This window comes from Ammospiza nelsoni, chromosome 18, assembly GCF_027579445.1.
Source record: "Ammospiza nelsoni isolate bAmmNel1 chromosome 18, bAmmNel1.pri, whole genome shotgun sequence".
Classification (NCBI taxonomy): Eukaryota; Metazoa; Chordata; class Aves; order Passeriformes; family Passerellidae; genus Ammospiza; species Ammospiza nelsoni.
Window position 1 is genome coordinate 565,239 of NC_080650.1, and position 21,573 is coordinate 586,811.

The 21,573-nt window shown below is 50.4% G+C and overlaps 1 protein-coding gene across 2 annotated transcripts in view; it reads left to right on the forward strand.

The window, feature by feature from the left end:
- RIMBP2 (RIMS binding protein 2) overlaps positions 1 to 21,249 on the forward strand; it is a 56,308-nt gene extending 35,059 nt beyond the window's left edge. For both annotated transcript variants that reach the window (XM_059485149.1, XM_059485148.1), the window contains exons 10-21: positions 428 to 1,225; positions 3,626 to 3,777; positions 4,308 to 4,769; positions 6,689 to 6,835; positions 7,838 to 7,996; positions 13,752 to 13,869; positions 14,570 to 14,754; positions 14,931 to 15,099; positions 16,067 to 16,176; positions 16,966 to 17,037; positions 17,250 to 17,384; positions 19,745 to 21,249. In XM_059485149.1, coding sequence (XP_059341132.1) covers positions 428 to 1,225; positions 3,626 to 3,777; positions 4,308 to 4,769; positions 6,689 to 6,835; positions 7,838 to 7,996; positions 13,752 to 13,869; positions 14,570 to 14,754; positions 14,931 to 15,099; positions 16,067 to 16,176; positions 16,966 to 17,037; positions 17,250 to 17,384; positions 19,745 to 19,936 — 2,699 coding nt within the window. In that variant the 3' untranslated portion in view covers positions 19,937 to 21,249. The remainder of the gene's footprint in view (positions 1 to 427; positions 1,226 to 3,625; positions 3,778 to 4,307; positions 4,770 to 6,688; positions 6,836 to 7,837; positions 7,997 to 13,751; positions 13,870 to 14,569; positions 14,755 to 14,930; positions 15,100 to 16,066; positions 16,177 to 16,965; positions 17,038 to 17,249; positions 17,385 to 19,744) is intronic.
- Positions 21,250 to 21,573: the final 324 nt, after the last annotated feature.

Here is a 21,573-nt window from a genome sequence, read left to right on the forward strand (position 1 = left end):
GGCAAGGTGGAGGAATTTGGGCATGTCCAGCCTTTCTCCTCCTTCTTCTTGGCCTCCATCTTCTGCTGTGATGTTGGCACTTTTAGGTTGGTTTAGAGTAGAAGCTCACTGTCTAACATAGGTGATAGGTATTGAGAAGTAGTTGTAAATATTGTACAGGTAGTTTTTAGTATAAAAAGATAGCACCACCCTGAGGGAGGCAGAGTGCCTCTGATTGTCTTGCTGAGAGGACCTTGGCTGGACAGGAGAAAGAATTTTATAGATAAGGAACAATAAACAACCCTGAGACTGAGAAATGAAGAGCTCTGACTCCTTCGAGCACCTGGCTGGGGAAAGAGACTTTCTAACAGATCTCAGGGTCGCTGTGACCAGCAGAGACCCGAGATTCCCCTTCAGGGTTTCTAACGGCGCTGCTCTTTGTCTCCAGGAGAGCTTCTGGACGGGCAGCGGGGGCTGGTGCCCTCGAACTTTGTGGACTTTGTGCAGGACAGCGAGGCGCGGCTGTCGAGCGTGGAGGAGCAGAACGCGCTGAACCGCGCGGGCGCCGCGCTGGAGGCAGAGCTGGAGCTCAGCCCGCCCGCGCTCCCGGAGCCCGGCAGCGCGCTCAGCAACGGCGCGGGCACCCTGGACGTCAACATCGACGAGATCGGAGAAGACATTGTGCCTTACCCCCGCAGAATCACCCTCATCAAGCAGCTGGCCAAGAGCGTCATCGTGGGCTGGGAGCCGCCGCTGGTGCCGCCCGGCTGGGGCACCGTCAGCAGCTACAACGTGCTGGTGGACAAGGAGGTGCGGATGAACATCGCCCTGGGCGGCAGGACCAAAGCCCTGATAGAGAAGCTCAACACCTCCGCCTGCACCTACCGGATATCCATCCAGAGCATCACCAGCAAGGGCAGCTCCGACGAGCTGCAGTGCACCTTGCTGGTGGGCAAGGACGTCATCGTGGCCCCCTCCAACCTGCGCGTGGACAACATCACCCAGATCTCTGCCGAGCTCTCCTGGCTGCCCACCAACAGCAACTACAGCCACGTCATCTTCCTCAACGAGGAGGAGTTTGACATTGTCAAGGCTGCTAGCTACAAGTACCATTTTTTTAATTTGAAGCCCAATATGGCCTACAAGGTGAAGGTCATGGCAAAGCCCCACCAGATGCCCTGGCAGCTTCCCTTGGAGCAACGAGAGAAAAAGGAAGCCTTTGTGGAGTTTTCTACGTTGCCAGCAGGTTTGATATTTTCCTCCCTGCCCCAAAATTCTTCAGTTGAAATTCTCTGAAAATACTAGATAAAATAACCTACACAGCATTTAGGGGATGTAAGTGCATTTTGGTTGTGAAGGTGTAATCAACCTCATTTTACAGTTTGAATTTGTAAAGCCAGCAGGTTCGTTGTGTTTTGGAAAGTCTGAGGTCTTTTCCCACCTGGCTTTTGCATTAGGAGTGTTGGTAAGTGTTGTCAGTCATTTGCCATCATTCAAGAACATTGAAGCAGTGTTGAAAACTAGAGCAGAAAGAGAGCACTGAATTTGAAGCATAATCTCATCATTTTGGAGGTATGTGGCAGCACTTGAAATAATCTGAGTATCTTTCCTTATAGATTCCTTATAGGTGACCTACCCACGGGCATCTAACCATGGCCAAGTAGGAGCCCCCTCAGATATTCAGAATTTCAGACCCTGGGTGCCTCTGGAGGGACACTCAGGCACGAGTGCCCTGGCAGGTGAAGCATCAGCAGCATCCTGAGCTGGGTTTGCTCAGTCCCTGCAGGGGCAGGAATTCATCCACCCTGCTCCCTCCCTGGCCTGGGTGAGGAGAGGAGAGGACATTTCACACCTGGGAGCTGGGAGGCACTGCCCGGGTGCTGGCCTGAACCCATTTCAGCTTTGCTCTTTAGGAAAGGCCTTTGAGTGAGGTTTTTCCAGGCCAAGCACTTGCCGTGCTGTCCCTCCCTCTGGCTGTGGAGCCTGCTGAGCAGCACAGAGCTGCTCTCTCTGAGAGCTGAGGAGCAGTGAAGCTCCCAAACCTTCCCCACTGCTTCGTTCTGCTGGGAGCACCTCTAGAGAAACAGGCCAGCTCTTCACTGCTGTGTAGAGAGAACACAACAGCAGCTGGTGAAGTGGTTAGGGGCTGAAGCCTGATTGCAGAGTCACTGGAGCAGAGGAAAGGATGAATTTGGAGTCAGTGATGGGAGTTGCCATCACAGAGTGTCATGCAGTTGAACTCGTCTCGACTCATCAAAGCAGTGGAATTGCTCACATAAAAACACAAGTGTCTGTCTCTTGGGCACTCAGATCTAAAGATAGAAATAAGCACAGGATTGGGACCAATGGGGCTGCTGCAGCTTTTGGAGTAATTTATGTAAAAAACCCCATGAGGAGCAAAGTGTAGCAGAATTCCAAAGCAAACATTTATGCTGATGACCAAGGCCATAGAAAATCACCAGGAATCATTTCCCATGTAATGATGGGAGGGGAAATAGGAGCCGTGCTGAGCCTGGGGCGCTGCAGTTTATGAAACCTGTCTCTGCACAGCCTGGGAAGGTCGAGACAGACACCCTGGGGATTGTTTCCTTGAGGGAGGATGGAAGGAAGGTGACTTCTCCTGCAGGAGCAGATTAATCTCACTGTCATGGCAAGATGCTGGGTTAGATCAGACGCATTCTTTCTGTAAGCTGAGCAGCCTTGCTGAGTTGGGAGTGCTGGCTGGCACTAAAACAGGATGGCCAGGAAAGCTGAAACTCAATCCTGAACCAAAATCTCTCTTGGCCAAGAATAGCATTAGGTCAATTTGCATACTCTCAACTTGCAAGATAAAAATACCTTAGAGATGCAGGGGTGGTATGAGCAAAACCTTCCTGTTGTGCCTGTGCTGTCCTGAGCATGACCGTGGTTTCGTTTCCACTCCACTAGAGGACAAATTCAGTGGCAGCAAAGCAGTGAAATACACTGGCAGTTTCCCAGGGGTCTGGCGTGATATTTGCACCTGTATCAAGCACAGCTGAATTATTTGCAGCCTTTTTGGTGGATGAACAGATCTGGTTGTGTTTGGTTTGCTGGGAGAAGCAGTCTCAGCTGCAGGCTCTGTGCTGTGCCCTGCAGAGGTGGCTGCAGCCCAGCCCTGCTGCAGCAGCAGCCTCTGCTCAGGGCTGGCTGCTTCAATTAGCACAACAGGATGCTTGAAAAATTCATGAGCCAATAATCTCTGTGATATTTTTACTCTGGCTTTCTGGCCAAAGCAGGGCTATTTATAGCAGGGTACTGCCTGTTAATTAAGGAGGTATTTGGTGTGCTGTCACACTGACACACACTGAATGCCTTCAGAGGTGCTGGGTGTGTTTCTGACTCAGTGCAGAGGCAGGGCCGAGCTCAGCTGTGCTGTCCCAGCTGTGGAACGTGCTGCAGCCCCAGCTGTGCTGTATCCAGCTGTGGAACGTGCTGCATTCCCAGCTGTGGAACGTGCTGCAGCCCCAGCTGTGGAACGTGCAGCAGCCCCAGCTGTGCTGTATCCAGCTGTGGAACGTGCTGCGGCCCCAGCTGTGCTGTATCCAGCTGTGGAACGTGCTGCGGCCCCAGGTGCAGCCCGGCCGCTCTGCCCTGGGCTCCATGTGACCAGCCCCATCTCTCCTAGGTCCCCCAGCCCCACCTCAGGAGCTGTGTGTGCGGGCAGGGAGCGCCCCAGGGACACTCCAGGTGTGCTGGAAGCCCCCAGCGCTGTCAGCCACGGGGACGTCCCACGGTGCCACCGTCACAGGCTACGCCGTCTATGCCAAAGGGCAGCGGGTGAGTCCCCTCTGTCACCTTTGTCACCTCTGTCCCCCTGTCACCCCTGTCACTCTGCCACCCCTGTAACCTCTGTCCCCTCTGTCACCACTGTCACCTCTGTCACTCAGTCACCTCTGCCACTTCTGTCACCTCTGTCACCTCTGCTGGCATCCTGCTGCCAGGGACGTGGGGTGTTTCCTGGGTCCCCCTGTGTAGGGAGGAATGATGAGTCTGACTCCGTGTTCTGAGAAGGCGCTGACACTTGTCTGTGCTCACAGTGTCTGTCTGTCTGTCCGCAGGTGTGCGAGGTGTCCCTCCCCGCCGCAGAGGGCACAGCGCTGATGTGTAACCCCACTCTGTCTGTCTGTCTGTCTGTCCGCAGGTGTGCGAGGTGTCCCTCCCCGCTGCAGAGGGCACAGTGCTGATGTGTAACCCCACTCTGTCTGTCTGTCTGTCTGTCCGCAGGTGTGCGAGGTGTCCCTCCCCGCCGCAGAGGGCACAGTGCTGATGTGTAACCCCACTCTGTCTGTCTGTCTGTCTGTCCGCAGGTGTGCGAGGTGTCCCTCCCCGCCGCAGAGGGCACAGCGCTGGAGCTGCCGCGGCTGCGCGCCCTGGACGCCCGCGAGCTCACCGTGCGGACGCTCTCGGTGCAGGGCGAGTCCCTGGACTCTGCCCCTGCTGCCATTCCCCCCGAGCTCCTGGTGCCTCCGCCCCCCCAGCCCCGCACTGCTCCCAAAGCCAAGCCATTAGCAAGTGCCGGAGCCCCAGAAACCAAAGAAGAACATTTCGGGCCGCATTTCAAGCGGGATGAGTCCTGGGAGCAGACTCGCTCGGTGTCCCCCGGGCACGGACACATGCTGGAGCCACCCGCCTTCCACGGCCCCCTCCAGGGCAGGAGGTCTCCGTCCCCCAACAGGATCCTGCCCCAGCCTCAAGGCGCTCCGGTCCCCAACACCGTCGCTAAAGCCATGGCGAGGGAAGCTGCGCAGAGGGTGGCCGAGAGCAACAGGGTAAAGGCAAACCCGGCTGGGCTGGGCTCTGTGGCACTGACCACTGGGGCTTTTCTGGGCTGGTTTGTTCTCTGTGCACCTGCACTGGGGCTCTGCTGGGCTGGGCTGGGCTCTGGGGCATCGCTGGGGCTTTTCTGGTATCTTCACTGTGGCACCTGACATTAGGGCTGTTCTGGGCTGGTCTGTCCACTGTGGCACTTGCCACCAAAGATTGCTCATCAAGGGGTGAGTAATTATCCCTCAGCTCTGAAGGGCCACAGCTTGAGAAGCAGAGTGCTGGAATTCTGGGCTGATGGAGCCCTCCTGTGTCTGCTGTCGTGGATCCACAGGGAATTTTGTACACTTTCCCCTCTCAGTGCTGCCTTTCCACTCAGGTTTGCAGCTGCTTTTGCCTCCAGCTCCTCCTGGAGCTGCCAGCAGTGTCACTGCCCAGGGACACCCCTGCTTTGGGACCACCGTGACCCAAGGCTGTGCACTGGCTCGGGTCTTTGCCAGTTGATTTAAATCCCACACTTGGGGCTCTGGGCTCAGTGCAGCTGATGTGGATGTACCCCGACAACGTGCTGTGGGTGTTCCACACAAATATGCAATATTGAAATACCCCCAGGGCCCTGGGCAGTTACTTTCTCATCACGAGCTGCTCACAACTGTCTGTTAATTCTTGCAAGTGTCACCCACAGATTTTTGTGGTGCTTCATCCGGCAGTCATCAGTTATGTCCAGTTTTTAGTCTCCCATTGTATCTCCAAAATAGCTCCATTAATTTGGACAGTTCGCACATGTCTTAACAGCCATGGCTGATTGGCTGTTCCTGTTTTGGGATGCATTTGATCCAGTGGGTAAATCGGGCCAGCTTTTGAGAACCTGAATAATTCCGGATCAATAAGAATAGGTCTGATAAACACATATGTATGCATCTGTATGTGTCTTCCTTTTGTTTATAAATAACACTGGGATGGAATAGAGGGAGAAAAGGCAATTGGTTTCTTTGGCCCTGTGAGGTGAAAGTTGATTTAAGAACCACACAGGGAAAGAGAACAGAAATCCCTTTTCTGGTTTGGAGAATTGCTGACACGACATGTGCTCTGAACCACGTTTGGTTACATTAGTTTAAGTGATGCCTGAAATGATTTATTCAGGAATCTGGACAGCAGTTTACAGACAAATTGATTCTAAATTAAATCCAGTCCTGCCAGGGATGTTGGTCACGTTTGGTCCCCCGTGGTACGAGTCCTTCACTCGCGGTAAGTGCTGCAGGAGGAGCTGTGAGCCTGCCCTGCCCGCTGGTGCCCGGGGGGCTCTGTCACCAGAGCAGCGCGAGTGCCGAGCCCAGGGGCTCTCAGAGCACAGCACGGGCCACAGCCTCAGCTGGGGCATTTTAGTACTGGGGCCTCAAATGCTGCTGCGATTGAGCATCCACTGCTCTGCCAGGGAAAGGAGAGTGTCTGCTGGCAGCCTCTGGGTGCAGTACTGGGAATTTTGGGAAGTGGAACAGGCAGGAGAGCTGGCAGCTCAGCTGACAAACACATCAAGTCATTATTTAAGAGCGAGGGTAATAAAACAGGCAAAAACTTCTTGAAAACTCCTCAAGGGTTCCAGCCAGGGGGAATTGACAGTGCTTTAAACCGTGAGAGCTTTTAAATGTTGTGTGCTTGAGTCTTTGTATTGGTATTTGTGTCCCTGGTGCAGGGGCAGTGTCCCTGCTCTCTGTCCTCCCACAGATGGTGAGGAGGAGAGTTTATGTTGGTGTTTGTGTCCCTGAGTGCAGGGCAGTGTCCCTGGCAGTGTCCCTCTGCTGTCCCCCAGATGGAGAGGAGGGGCGTTTGTATTTGTGTTTGTGGGTGCAGGGTAGTGTCCCTGGGCACAGGGCAGTGTCCCCAGTGTCCCCAATGTCTCCAGTGTCCCTCTGCTGTCCCCCAGATGGAGAGGAGGAGCGTTTTCAGCGAGAGGAGCAGCGCAGCCCCGTACTCGGACGAGGAGGAGGAGGATGGCTACGACTCGCCCAGGGTGAAGCGGAGGGGAGCCTCGGTGGATGAGTTCCTGAAGGAGTCCGAGCTGGGCAAGCAGGTGAGGGGCAAGCAGGTGAGGGGCTGGCCTGGCTGTGCCGGGGGCTGAGCAGGAGCAGAGGGATTGCTGGAGGGCAGCTCTGGCACGGCACTCCAGGGCTGGGCTGGGGACACAGGCTGGGACACAGGTGACACAGTGACACAGTGACACAGGCGGTGACACAGGCTGGGACACAGATGTCACAGTGACACAGGTGGTGACACAGGCTGGGGACACAGGTGAGGCTGAGCCATGGGCAGGGATGCTCCTGTTCCTTGTGTTTTGCACAGCTTTTAGTCTGATCCCACTGAAAACAACTGTTAAATAATTTATTACATTACTTTCAAGAGAGATACAAAGTCTAGATAGGAGATGGGTTTTTTATGTCTTGGCATAGTTTAAAATACTTTAGCCAAACACCTGACTTCCTGTGTTGAGGGTCCACCATGGTGGCAATATGCTGCTAGAATTAAATGCTGACCACTTTGAAATTCTAATGTGATGTAACAAACAGCTGCAAAGAACAGATGATATGTGAATTATCCTCAGGCTTTTACAGTTTGGTCAGCAAGCCCATTGATGCATGAAGGACCTCTTTAATGAGGGGAATTTAATCAAGACTAAAACTGGATTTGGTGCTGTGAATGGAGAGGTCCTTTATTGTATCACCTGGGATTGAGACTGGATTTCTGGAATTAGGATGATAAATGGGCAAAACAGAATTTCCACAGAATTTCCACAGGGATTGAGACTGGATTTCTGGAATTATGATCATAAACGGGCAAACAGAATTTCCTTGGGATCGAGACTGGATTTCTTGCCTTACAATCATAACTGGGCAAACAGAATTTCCATGGGATTGAGACTGGATTTCTTGAATTACGATCAAAGTGGGCAAACAGAATTTCCTTGGGACGTGCCCAGCAGAGCAGCGCCCGCCGGGCTGTGGCCGTGGCGGCTCCTCTGTGCCGCTGGGGCTCAGCAGGATCAGCAGCCCGAGCAGAGCTTTCTGTGCCCTGCCAGGCTCACTACTGCCTGGGGGACGAGTACCACACGGAGAGCAGCCGCGGCTCGGACCTGTCCGACATCCTGGAGGAGGATGAGGAGGAGCTCTACTCCGAGATGCAGCTGGAGGAGGGCGGGCGGCGGCGCCTGAGCCTGGGCTCGCACGGCACGCTCAAGGTGAGCCTGGCACCCTGGGCACCCCTGGGTGCTGCCCTGGGGCTACTGCAGCCACCCCCAGTGAGCCTGGGCACCCTGGGCACCCCTGGGTGCAGCTGTAACCACCCCAGTGAGCCTGGCACCCTGGGCACCTCTGGGTGCTGCCTTGGGGCTACTGCAGCCACCCCCAGTGAGCCTGGGCACCCCTGGGTGCAGCTGTAACCACCCCAGTGAGCCTGGCACCCCTGAGGACTCCTGCAGCCACCCCCAGTGAGCCTGGCACCCTGGGCACCCCTGGGTGCTGCTGTAACCACCCCTGTGAGCCTGGGCACCCCTGGGTGCTGCCTTGGGGCTCCTGCAGCCACCCCAGAACCTGCAGACACTAAAGCCTGCTCTGCTAGAAGGTAGAGATGGGCTGCTTTAATGCATTTATTACCTTAGGGTTTTTTTTTTTTTTTTTCATTATTTGATAGATAAACTTTTAACAGACTGTTTTCCTGTATGTGATTGTTGCCCTTGCAATTTCTGTTCTGCATCTGGGGACTCCCCCTGTCTCTGTGAGGATATACTGCATGTGCCACCCCGAAAAATGAGTTGTTTCTGAGCAAGGAGATTTGTAAATACTTACAAAACAACTTCTGTTTTTCCTGTGTGAGTGATCTGTACATGTACCCAGTGCTGATCCCATCCCTTCCACAGGCTTAAAGCCTTCCTGTGGGAAAGGGAGTTGTTTCAGCTTTGTTTGATCAATGCTTTATCAGAACTCCTTGTGCTCTGAACTTTAGGGAATCACCAGAGAGAGTAGGAAATACATTCCAGAAATATTGCTTTAGTGCAGGAATATTCATCATGAAAGAAACTTCAATATAACAGCTAAAGCATATGCAGAACACCGAACACACTCAGTACTGAATATATATTTGCCGTATTATATTTGTACATGTGAATTGTATTTGCTTTGTGTGTGTAGTAATTGCACAAACTGGGTTTTCTTAGAAAGCACAAACTCACAGGTAAGACTTTCCTCAGTAGATTGTTATTTAACTAAAGTCAGTACTACTTTGTCATGCCTATAAGAATTCTGACCATTGCTACGACTGCTTTCATGTGCTGTGAGTTCAGTCCTTTTATTCTGGTACTGTCTGCAGTGAGACAGGTTCTTTTTCAAAGTAAGAAATTACCATTGTTTGTATTGCTGCACCAGCAGAAAGGCTGAAACCAAAATCCTTCTGCACGCCCATTGTGTCCCCTTCCCTGGCAAAAAGAATGATCCCCAGACTGTTCTTGTTCTGTATGCATCAGAAGGTGTATTTAACCCTTGGATTTAAATTAGTATTACCAGTGTGGATACTGAGAAAGTTCCAGAGCCTTAACTGGTGTGGGAGATCGTTTTTGACCTGCTAAGGTTTGCAGGCTTCTCTCGATGTGGTTCATGCTTACTGACCTTTTGTTCACTTCTGTGGTGCTTTATCTCAAGTTTCACAGGTGTTACACACATTTTAAAAACAAAGGAAATAGGTGAAACAGTCTAAAGTGACTTGGAAAGTTCCCTCTGCCTGGAAGGGACAAGGTCCAAACGGCACCTGAGCTCAGAGTGCTCGGAGGGAGATGCTGCTGACATCTCCAGCAGGATCTGTTGTTATTTCTGGGTGCTCCTGAGCCCAGAGGTGCCCCTGATCCGGGCATTAGGCACAAGGAGAGATGATCTCTGATGCAGGATCAGTAATCCTGGCAGCCAGAGCCAGCAGCTCCTGCCCTGTGCTCCCTTCCCTCTCCCAGAGCCCAGCCAGGACACTCCCAGTGCTTTGTGGAAATGGAATAGGAAAATTGCTGAATGTGTCTGCATGTCCAGAATGCTGCTTTTACCCAGGCTGGGATCGTTTTTACCTGCTTCTGGCACAAACAGAGACTTTTCCTTGGGCTCCCAGGCTGATGTTCAAGCACTGGTTTTATGGAGCAGGTACAAGACCATGATGAGGTTTGGTGGCAGCGCAGACCAGGTGACATCAGAGAGACATCAGCCTGTGTCCCTGGGGGCTTTCCCTGGGAGCCAAGCTTTAAAAATGCTGCAGGATTTTCAGAATTTTAGGGAGGAAACCAGAACTCCCTTAATGAGGGCTGTGGAATAGCTCTCCTCTGCCAGGAGACTGAAGGTATTTACTGCTTACATAGAACTATGCTTTAGGAGATGCAAAGCAAGGCAGCTTGCTGGGGCAGAGCTGTCATTCTCTGCTGTCGGTTCTGGTTACAGAGGGATCAGAGGGCAGCTTGGCACGGGGCAGGAAGGAGTTTTAGTGCCATTCTCATCCCCCATGCTGGACCCTGTACGTGGCTTCCATGACTCCGTTTCCAATGCATGAGTTTATTCCTGTTAAGAGCATCCCTCAGTTGTTTGCACTGCCCTCTCATGTTGTACCTGGCACCCAGCAACTTCTTAGCCACGTCTTTATTTTTCACAGATCCTCATTCAAAGCATGACATCCTTTTCATAATATAAGCTGCATGTCTTACGTTTGCCATTGCTCTAAAACTAATTCTGTCTTTATTTTTCTTTTCTCCCTTTTCCCTCCCATTTTATTTTTGTCACACACTCTTTGTTCCCTGTCTGGTTTTTGACATTACATAATCTTAAGGAGTACGATAAGAATAAGACCACTGAAGCCACTTTTGTGGAACAGCCTGGCTTTCCCCAGCAGACACGGCACAGTAAAAGGCTTTTCAGTATCCCAGAGGTGGCTGAAGAGGACGGTGAATACCCCGAAGTGCTGTACAAGCAGGGTTTAGGTATGCCCTATAGAAAGAACCCCAGAATAGCTAGAGGCCCCCGGGCTGGCAGGCCGTGCCGTCAGGAGCAGCAGCACAGCCCCAGGCGCCCGGGCAGGGCCAGGGCAGGGCAGGAGCTGCAGGACAGAGGAGGGAAGGGCAGCCAGGCCCTGTCCCGCAGCCCCGACAGCGGCCTGGACTGCGGCAGCGAGGAGGAGGAGCCCCGGCCGGGCCGGGCACCGTGGGGCAGCGATGAGGAGCAGCCCTGGTGGGGCGGCACGCACAGCAGGGACAGCGAGGAAGAGCGGTCCCGGTTTGGTGTCAGGGCTCAAAGGAGCAGTGATGAGGAGTGGTCCCGGGTCAGTGTCAGAGCCCCAAGGAGCAGCGATGAAGAGCGGTCCCAGCACAGTTTCAGACACCAGAGGAGCAGCGATGAGGAGCGGTCCCGGTTTGGTGGCAGACCCCAATGGGGCAGTGATGAAGAGTGGTCCAAGCACAATTTCAGACCCCAAAGGAGCAGTGATGAAGAGCAACCCTGGCTTGGTGGCAGACCCCAAAGGAGCAGTGCTGAAGAGCGGCCCCGGCGTGGTGTCAGAGCCCAGAGGAGCAGCGATGAAGAGCGGCCCTGGTTGGGTGTCAGACACAGGAGTGGCAGTGAGGAAGAGGAGCCCCGGCCCAGTTTCAGACACAGGAGTAGCAGTGAGGAAGAGCGGTCACAGCACAGGGTCAGAGCCCAGTGGGGCAGCGATGAAGAGCGGCCCCGGTTGGGTGTCAGACACAGGAGTGGCAGCAATGAAGAGCCGTTCCAGCCCAGTGTCAGAGCCCAATGGGGCAGTGATGAAGAGCGGCCCCGGTTGGGTGTCAGAGCCCAAAGGAGCAGCGATGAAGAGCGGTCACAGCCCAGTGTCAGACCCCAGAGGAGCAGCGATGAAGAGCCGTTCCAGCCCAGTGTCAGAGCCCAATGGGGCAGTGATGAAGAGCGGCCCCGGCTGAGTGTCCGACACAGGAGTGGCAGCGATGAAGAGCGGTGCCAGTCGCACGTCAGACCCCAATGGGGCGGCGATGAGGAGCAGCCCCAGCGCTCCGTGCGAGTCCCCCAGGAGCCCGGCCCGTGCCCGTGCCCGTGCCGGCGGGGCCCGCGGCCGCCGCTGTCGCGCAGGAGGACGCTGACCCGGCAGAGCAGCATCGAGGAGGATTTCGGGGAGCTGGAGCCGCCCGGGGCTCCGCGCAGAGCCGAGCGCGAGCGGGGCTGGAGGAGCCTCCCCCGAGCAGCCCAGCCCAGGGCGGCGGCTGCCCTGGCACAGCCACCCCTCAGAGAGGCACAAGACGCCCTGGTGTGTGAAGTATCTTCCTCTAACATCTGCTTGCCAAATCAGTCTGGTCTCTTTATTCTCTTTATTTCTTGTTCTTCAGTTTTTTTGTTCTTTTTCCATTTTTTTTTTCCCAAATTGATTTTTAAAGTCATCCTTTGGACCCATCTGCTACATTTTCTCCCCATTTTTTTTTTCTTCCCCATTCATTTTGGTTTGTTACTCTGCATTTTCATTTATGGTCGTCTTTTGAGTCATGCTGAAATCAGATTAATTTGCTTTGCAATGATTTTCCCCCCCAAACAAATTACAATAATGGCTGCTTTTATTAAAGGACAACTGAATCTAAATTTTAATTAAGGGTTAGCTGAACTATAATTTTTTCCAAAAGATTGCTTTTCTTTATTTTGCCCATCTGAATGTTGCTCTATAAAAACCCCAAAAAACAAGCTGCATTTTTAACTGGAGAAATGTTTCATCCATATTTTTAAATTTTTTAAAATTATTGTCAAGGAATTCATTTCATCGTGTTGTTTTAATTCATCTCATTCCCAGAATTTTCAGGATATGCTCTTTATCATGGAACATCTCAAGACAAGAATCAAGACTCTCCCCCAGTGTGCCAGTGACCCAGATTTATGGAGTCACAGCTTCATCATTTTCATTTTCTGCCTTATCTCCGCGCTGTCACCACGCTGCCGTCCTTGTCAGACCATCTCTTCTTGCCTTTGAAGTTGCAGACTGCATCTCTGCCGAGAATGCAGGCACAGAGCTGCTGCCAAGGGAGCCCAGGCCATGCACACCTGCCAGGGATGCTCTGCTCCGCACCTCCTTGTTTGCATTTCTGCCCACTCATGTCCAGAGGAGCCTCCAGGGGTGAGGGAGGGACCCGTGCCCAGGGAGCAGAGCCAGCTCTGCCTGCAGCACAGGGTAACACTGAGTTCTGACACATTCCACATGAGAGGAGAGCCAGCTGTGCACCCCAGGGTGCTCACTGCATCCTGACCTGTTCCACAGGGAGCAGAGGTCAGCTGCAGCTCCTGCAGCCTCCCAGCTCAGGCTGGAGTGCCCCCACAGCTGCTCCCAGCAGAGGTGACCGGGCTGTGCTGGTGCCAGCGACAGCAGGACGAGCTCAGGAGAGCTCCCACAGCCCCTGCAGTGCCCAGGCAGCAGAGCCAGCTGTGCCAGGGGGAGCCTGCAGCCCTCCTGCACTTGCCCAGGGCCAGGAGCAGTGCCCAGGGCTGCCAGGAGTGCCCAGGGTCATCAGGAGTGCCCAGGGCCCGGAGCCATCCTGGCTCCTGCTGCAGCTCCAGGGCTGGCACTCCAGGTGTGCCAGGGCAGCCCCACCTGCCCAGCCCTCAGCCTGCCCGTGCCACTCTTCCGGACACTCCAACGCCACCTTAGCCGCAACAACAAAGGCAAAAGAATATTTCAGAAATTATTCTTTTCTTTTCTTTTTGTTCTGACGTGCGACTGCTGGTTTACAAAGCTCTGCCATAAATCAGGGAACCATTTATTTTCTTTTGCAGGTTTGCCAGGCAGCAGTGCCCACTTTTCAGCTAACCTTTCAGTTAAAAGCTAAGTTTAGTTGCCTTTAGAGCTTGTGCTTCCAATTGTGATTGACCCGATCCGTGTCCAGCCGTGTAAGCACGATGTTGTCATGCATGAACTGACGAGCCTGTTCTTTCTGTTGTTGTTTTTAGCTTTTAGGTAACCCAGCCTCTGCAGGACGGCCTGACAGGGTGGAGCATGCGGGGCGAAGGTCCTCCCATGGCAGTGCAGTGCCACAAAGGTCTCGGCCCCTGCTGGTCCCCTCCATTGGTTAGTTGGACAGATGGTGCATTCCTGTTCTTTGCAGCCTCACACCTGGGGAGGAGAGCATTGAAAAGCAGCAGCAGGGTCTTTGTGGAGCCAGGCTGCCCCTGGTTTGGAGGGGTGAGATGGGCTGCACGCACTGAGCCCTGCTGCAATGGAGAGCTGGGGCTGCCCAGGCTGCGGGGGCAGTCTCTGGCACTGCTGCAGCCTTGCACTGCCCTCAGGGGCTGCTGAGATGGCTCCAGCTCACACACAGCTGGTCTCAGCTCAGGGAAACCCGCTGGCAGCTGCTCATGGTCAGTGAAATCAGTGTGGCCACCCAGGCCTGCCCCAGCCGCGCACCCTGCCATCCAGCAGCCATCATTCGTGCTCACCTGCCATTCTCCTGACTGCTTTTTCATTAATTCATGGCAAACTTGCAAACCTAACAAAAATGGCTTTCCTACGTGAGCTGTGCAAATGTCAGTCTGGTACAGGAAATCAGCCCAGCTTCCAGTGCAGGCTTTATAAGCTTTTTTAAAAAATAGCAACTTGCTGATAAAATAAAAAAAAACAACAAAATCCCACCAAGCTTTATAGGACACGCAGTGAGGTTTGGGTTTTTTTCACTGAAATGCCCAACATGTTTCAAGCATTAACTGGGAGAGGTGGCTGATGAGGCCAGCTTGTGTCGCTGAACTGTTCTCTCCTGAATTTGCTGTCACAGACGGCTACGGTGGCCACGACCGCCTCTCCCCAGACATGTATGAGGAGTCTGAGACAGACCCTGGCACAGAGGACCTTTCTACTCGAATTTTTGTTGCACTTTTTGACTACGACCCGCTGACCATGTCCCCGAACCCCGATGCTGCGGAGGAGGAGCTGCCCTTCAAGGAGGGACAGATCATTAAGGTGAGACCCGAGGCCACGGGACACCACAGCATTTTACAGACAGCTCTCCTTTGGGGGAACGCTGCCTGTGTCATCACAACCCTGGGCTTCTCCTTCAGAGGCTCAGGTGTAAATCTCACCAGACCTGGCAACTAATATCTAGTGCTAATGGCTTTTTGACCTTGTTTGAATATCAGGTTTATGGGGACAAAGATGCTGATGGGTTTTACCGTGGAGAAACCTGTGCAAGAGTTGGCCTTATCCCCTGTAACATGGTCTCTGAGATACAGGCAGATGATGAAGAGATGATGGATCAGCTCCTTAAACAAGGTTTCCTTCCCTTGAACACTCCAATTGAGAAAATAGGTAAGGGGAAATACAGACATTTCCCTCCAGACTCTGGGCTCCCTTAGCTTGGCTGCATTTACCTCTTGTTTTTGTGCAGGTGCATCTACATCTTGCAGTCATTTACTGCCCCAGGGGATGCATTCTGTGTCTGTGTCTGGATAATTTTATATAACTAATATTTAATCTTGGTGACAGCATTGGCTGCAAATGGGGACCTGCAGCTTCACCACTCCACTTGTTGCTTTCTTTTCTGATTAGACAAAAAAAAAAAGTGGATTTTGTGTCCTAAGTATTTACTGCAGTACCTTTATCAACAACTGCAGTGCCTTCATCAATACCTGAGTACCTTTATCAACACCTGCAGTACCTGTATCAATACCTGAGTACCTGTATCTGTACCTGCAGTACCCATGGCAGTAACTGGAGTGCATTTATCAAGAATTGAGTACCTTTATCAATACCTGAGTACCTGTATGCACACCTGCAGCACCTGTATCAATACCTGAGTACCTGTATCTGTGCCTGCAGTACCTGTGTCAGTAACTGCAGTACATTTATCAATAATTGAGTACCTTTATCAATACCTGAGTACCTGTATGAGCACCTGCAGTGCCCGTGACAGTACCTGCAGCACATTTATCATCACCTGCAGTACCCATGGCAGTAACTGCAGGACATTCATCAATAATAGAGTACCTGTATCAATCCCTGAGTACCTGTATGCACACCTGCAGCACCTGTATCAGTAACTGTAGTACTTTTATCAATACCTGAGGGCCTGTATGCACTGGTATCATACAGGTGCAGCACCTGTATCAGTAACTGCAGTACTTTTATCAATACCTGAGGGCCTGTATGCACACCTGCAGCACCTGTATCAGTAACTGCAGTACTTCTATCAATACCTGAGTGCCTGTGTGCACACCTACAGTGCCCATGACTGTACCTGCAGCACCTGTATCAGTAACTCCCTCTCTGTCCCCAGCAGAGCCCCGTGGCCGGCGCGGGGGCCGGCAGCAGCCGCTGAGCACCCGCAGGATGGTGGCTCTCTACGACTACGACCCCAGGGAGAGCTCCCCCAACGTGGATGTGGAGGTAGGGGCACAGCCTGGGGGCACACAGCCCGTGAGCTTCCTCACTCATCCTCTAAAATGTTCGGTTTTGGTTTTTACGGGGGAATTGTAGAAGGAGAAAGTGAATTTTGAAATATGTGGGAACTCGGTGCTTTAAAACACAGCCTGGGTTGTTCTCTGTTTCTTACTGAACCAAATCTTTTTCTAAATTATGGTGTTTCAAAGTAGTTTGGCCAACAAATCAAATAAATCGTGCTGATGCATTGCAAAGATTTTGTTTGTTCTCTCTCCCATGGCCACAGGAAATTAAACATAATTTAAAAGCCCCGCCCTAATTGCATTTAAGCCACAGACAATTAAAAGAGCCGGGTGCAGTGGGTGCTGATCAGAGAGGAGCTGCCCATTGTGAAGGTTTTGCTGAAGAGAACCCAGCACAGCTGCAGTGCAGGAGCCTTGTGCCTCAGGGCTTGGGCTGGGTGATGCCCTGAGCTCCCTGAGCTGCTCCCCCTCCACCAGGATGGATGTAGGGGCCCTTTGAAGCTGCAGTTCAAAGCTTGTGCAGGTTCTTCAAGGCCTGAATGTCTCAGCTGTTGGTCACAGGGAGCCCTGTGGGTGTCCACACACAGTGGGACAGGGGCTGGGCTTAGCAAGCTGAGGGAAAAACCCCAAGGGGAAAAACAAGAGGTTTGGCTGTCAAAGATCAGTTTGGTTTCATCAGTGTCTTAACATGAAGGAGTGGGGGGAAATCTGAATGCATTCCCTATTAATAAGGAAAGGCTGATCTTTGCCTGTCCCTGCTCCTACCCTGCAGGCTGAGCTGACCTTCTGCACTGGGGACATCATCACTGTCTTTGGTGAGATCGATGAAGATGGATTTTACTATGTAAGTTGTGTCTGCTGGCTCAGCCCAAACTGCTCCCAGCTCCAGCAAACACCAGCCTGGGGAGGGATGTGGAATTGTGTGAGCTCTCAGGGGCCATAGATGGGAATTCCCTCTTCCTCGCCAGCTCTGAAACAGGCAGCAATGCGTCCCTGCCTCCTTGGGAGTAGATGTGATGGGATGAAAGCACTCACTGCTCCTTCCCTTGCTGGCAGGGGGAGCTCAATGGACACAAGGGGCTGGTTCCTTCCAACTTCCTCGAAGAAGTGCCTGACGATGTGGAAGTGTTTCTCTCGGACGCGCCCGCGCGCTACGGCCACGACGCGCCCATGCGGGCCAAGGCCAAAAGGGTAAGCAGCCCCCTCAGGAGCACCTGAGCCCCCATCTGCCATTCCACTCTGTCTCACGTGTCATTCTGACATTACTTTTAACATTACATTTAAATTCATTTGCCCATTTAAAGTTATCTTTCAAATACATAAAATAAAACCTGAGGGAAAACGGCTTTAGCCTTTGCCAGCTCGTTACGTTTGTAGATGGAGAAACTGAATGGACTGTTTGGTTGCAGTCATTGCAGTTCTGCCCTTCAGAACCTGAATTTAAGCAGCTCTTTCCTGGTGACAGTTATTTCCCAAAGCTTCTAAATTGCTCTTTAAAAAAGGTTCTTGTGCACAAAAGCCTGGTACCAGTGTTCCTCTAAATACAAACTGTAACCGCAGCTGATGGACTGACAGTGGTCCTCTCTTAATCCTTACAACTTCCTGTTCCAACTGGCAATAATTAATTGCTCAGAGACTTCTCTTTCATGAAAGAATTAATCATGTTTAGAGTATCTCATTTTTGGTTTTGTTTCATCACTGCAATACTTTTATATATTATATATTTTATATATATTTTTATTTCTTTGCTCATCTGCTTGGAAACAGAAGAAGAGTGTTCATTTCACACCTTAATAAGGCAATGTAGCCTTCACGTAAGTGAGCAACTGAAGATACCAATAGAGATTTCAATTAAAGCTACCTGGCTATCTAATGCAAGTCTTGAAACTTAATTGTGGGGGAAAAGAAAAGAAATATGTCTCCAAACCCCTTGGCCACAGAAGACCAGGCTGCATGCCTTTGCTGTACCTAGTCGAGTCCACTCCTTTCTTGGGAGACAAATCCTTGAAAACAGGAGCCTCTGAAATCCATCGGCCCTCCCTGTACGAAGGTCGGCGTTTGGAACATATTTCTTCCCGAGCTCAATGTTTATGTTTACATAGAGAGGAGAGTTTTATGTCTCACTACCCTACAAACAAAGCTGCATATTGCATTGCTAGCCAAGCTGGGATGTAAAAATTCCAAGCTCCTGTGTCAAGAGAAAAGCACAAAGCTGCAGCCCCTGCAGAACCAGCAGTGCCGCTGGCACAGACGGTAGTTTACAAGGGGATAGTTGGTTCTGAAACTCACTACACTCAAACACAGCTACTTAAATTGTCTGCCTTAAAATGTGTTTTCCACAATCTATTTTACCCCAGTTTGCCTAAGACCAACTATTCAACGCTTCTGAAAAGAATCCCCTCCTGTGGTACAATTCACTGGATTTTCCTAGCAGTGTACGTTTGCAATATTAGCAACTGTTTGGTTTACCAATGCAATAAAGTCTCGACCTGAAACATGCAGCTCACTGAATGAATGCATTAGACTCCATATCTGGTATCTTCAGGTGTACGTTGGGGTGCTTTACCAAGTTGTTTTGGTTTGTTTTGGTTTTTTTTTTTTCATTAGAATTAGACCTTGATTTAAAATCAAAGTAGGCTTGAAGCCCCTTTGCTTAACTCACTGTTGCACAACGAGCCAGTAAATTGCTGACATTTTAACTTGAACTAAAGTTAGCAGGCCTCCCTGCAGCATGGACTCTACTGTGAAAAATATCATCTTAATTGATAGCAACCATTTTGCCAGCTGGGCACTGTAGTTAGGATAGGCTGACTATATGTAATTTTAGCATTTTCATCCAAGTGCTTTTGATGACTGAAAAAAAAAAAAAAGCTGTTCAAAATATTTAGGAATGCTGTCATCTAACAACCTCATAGCTGCAGCATACACATCAAGCACTCAGGGCCTTTAAGCTTTCTTTGATTGCAATTAAGGTTCATTTTAGCTTTTTCTTTTTCCTTTTTTTTTTTTTTTAAGCCAGTGTGCCATCTTCTCTAATCTGTACATAAAGTTTGCTAGCCAATTTTAAAGAAAAGGCATTTAAAGGACATTAAAAAGTAAGTGATCATGTAGCATTTTAAGTGTTTTCTTCTGAAAAGAGTTTGGCTTCTATAGATTGCTAATCTGTAGTAATTAACATGTTTATTTTTCTTAAATCTATAGCTGAAAGTATCCCTCTCCATTTTAGTACTATCAGAGTACTGAAATGAAAAGCCAAAGCCAATTTTGTGGCTTTTATGGCCAGAATTCTGGCAAAGTAAGCGTATCCAACATTTCCTTTAAAAAAGTATAACCAAAACTGGGCTTTATTGGTGGGTTTTCGATTTCTATATTTTTTTCCTCTAAATTGATGCATTTTCCATAAGCCCACGCAGTATTTTAAGCCAGAGAGAAGAAAGAAACCAGCCCTTTTGTTTAAGTGGGTAATGGGACAAGTGATGTTACCAAGTTTCTTGCTGCTGATGGCTTTAAGCTTTCAAAGATTGAATAAATGATAACAATGTACCTACTAGGTTCCTCCTGAGAATACAGGTACCTCCCGGAGAGCACCTTCCCCCACAGTTCATCTCCATTCCGGGTCTCCTCCGTCACCTGTGCTGGGCTCTGGGAGCCCCGGCAGAGGCAGGGATATGGCCTCGAAAAAGAAAAAGGGGCTGCTTTCCAAAGGCAAGAAACTGCTGAAAAGGCTTGGTGCAGTGAAATGAGTCATGTGCTCCTGGACAACTTGTAAAGCTTCCAGTCTGTGTACTTTTTTTTTTTTTAAAGTCAAAACTAGGGCTTTCATGACTATGCAGTACTTTACCAGACCGTTGCATTTTTAACTCTGACATCAACAGAGTCATGCCAATTGCTTAATCAAAACAGCAAGGAAAAAAGGGAAATGCATTTGTTGTTGCAAAAACATTTTTTAAAAAGTAAAAAAAAAAAAAGAAAAATAAAAAAGGTTATGGGCTTAAGACCAGAAGAACATGGTTTTATTTGAAGTCATCTCAACACCTGCAACTCCATTGGAAAAATCTCAGCCTTTATTCTCCTTTAACCATGAGTGGGGGGAGAAAACTCATTCACTGATTGCTAGTTCAGAGAGATCACCCCACTGGATCCACTCATTAACAAAAATGGTCTTGAAACTCCTAGTTGAATCAGCCTTGATGTTTTGCCTTATTACTGCACAATGATTTGTACTGTCTAATAAATATGCAGCGTATACTTTGTATGTACTATGTATGCAGCTGTGTCCATCCTCCCTCCACCAGTAGCTCCAGGTGAACACTGGTACTGCCCCAGCCCTGTCTGATGGACTCCTGGCAGTGTGCAAGTGCTGTGCTAAACCCTTCTCAGTTTTGGTTCCCCAGTAAAAACCACACCCTGTACTGGTTTGCCATTCTCACTCCAGGGGAACCAGGCAGTGCAAGTTACTCAGAACCTCACCCCATTTCAATCTCCAGTTCTGGGGTTCCTGGTTCCCTGTTCTAAGCTATGGGAAAAAACCAACTGCACACCAAAAGCCCTTTAGTCCCTGTTTTTTTCTGTGGAGGTTCAGTCCTAGGTTAAAAGGCATTTTCATTCTGCTGCTGTCAGATTGAGGCAAGTCCATCTGCAGTGAAAGGACAAAGTGTTCCAGCCACAGCCCCACGAGGCTGCACCAGGCTCTATCAACCCCAACTGCAACATTGGCATATCACAAAAACCAATCCTCCACACTGATGGCAGTCATTGGCTGTTACTATTTTGTAATTCTTGTCCATTTGTAAATTGTTTTTACTGTTTATACATACTTTTCAGACTGCCTTTCTTTTTGTAATTTATGGAAGGTTTATAAATGAATGATCAAAGCTTCCCCATTGTGTCTTCAGATAACAATGTAAATTACTGTAAAATACTGTGTGCTAGATTATAACATTTAATTAAAGAAAATAACTGGCCTACATTTGTGGTAAAGTACCGTGTGGGTGTGTGCATGTGTACAGTCGTTGTGTATTATATTTTATATAAATAAATAATTTGATATTTTGTAGAGTGCAGTATGTTTCATAAATCCCCTGTGTCAGCTGCTGCCTTCCTGTGTCAGCCTTTTTTCAGAACTGCCCATGGCCACTGAAGTTCACTGCAGAATAAAGAAAAGCTCGCCCATCTGCAAGGGCTTCCCAGAGGTAAAAAATGGTTGCAAAGTTACTCCAGCAATTGTCCCATCTGTGCCCAAAGCCCAGTGCTGAAGCACAAAATACAGAACAGGCTCAAACGGGCAAGGATTACAGCAACAACTTTATTTAAATCTCACAAAGAAAAGCAACAAGGTTCACAACAAGGTGGTTAAGAAAACCAGCACTAATCTGAATTT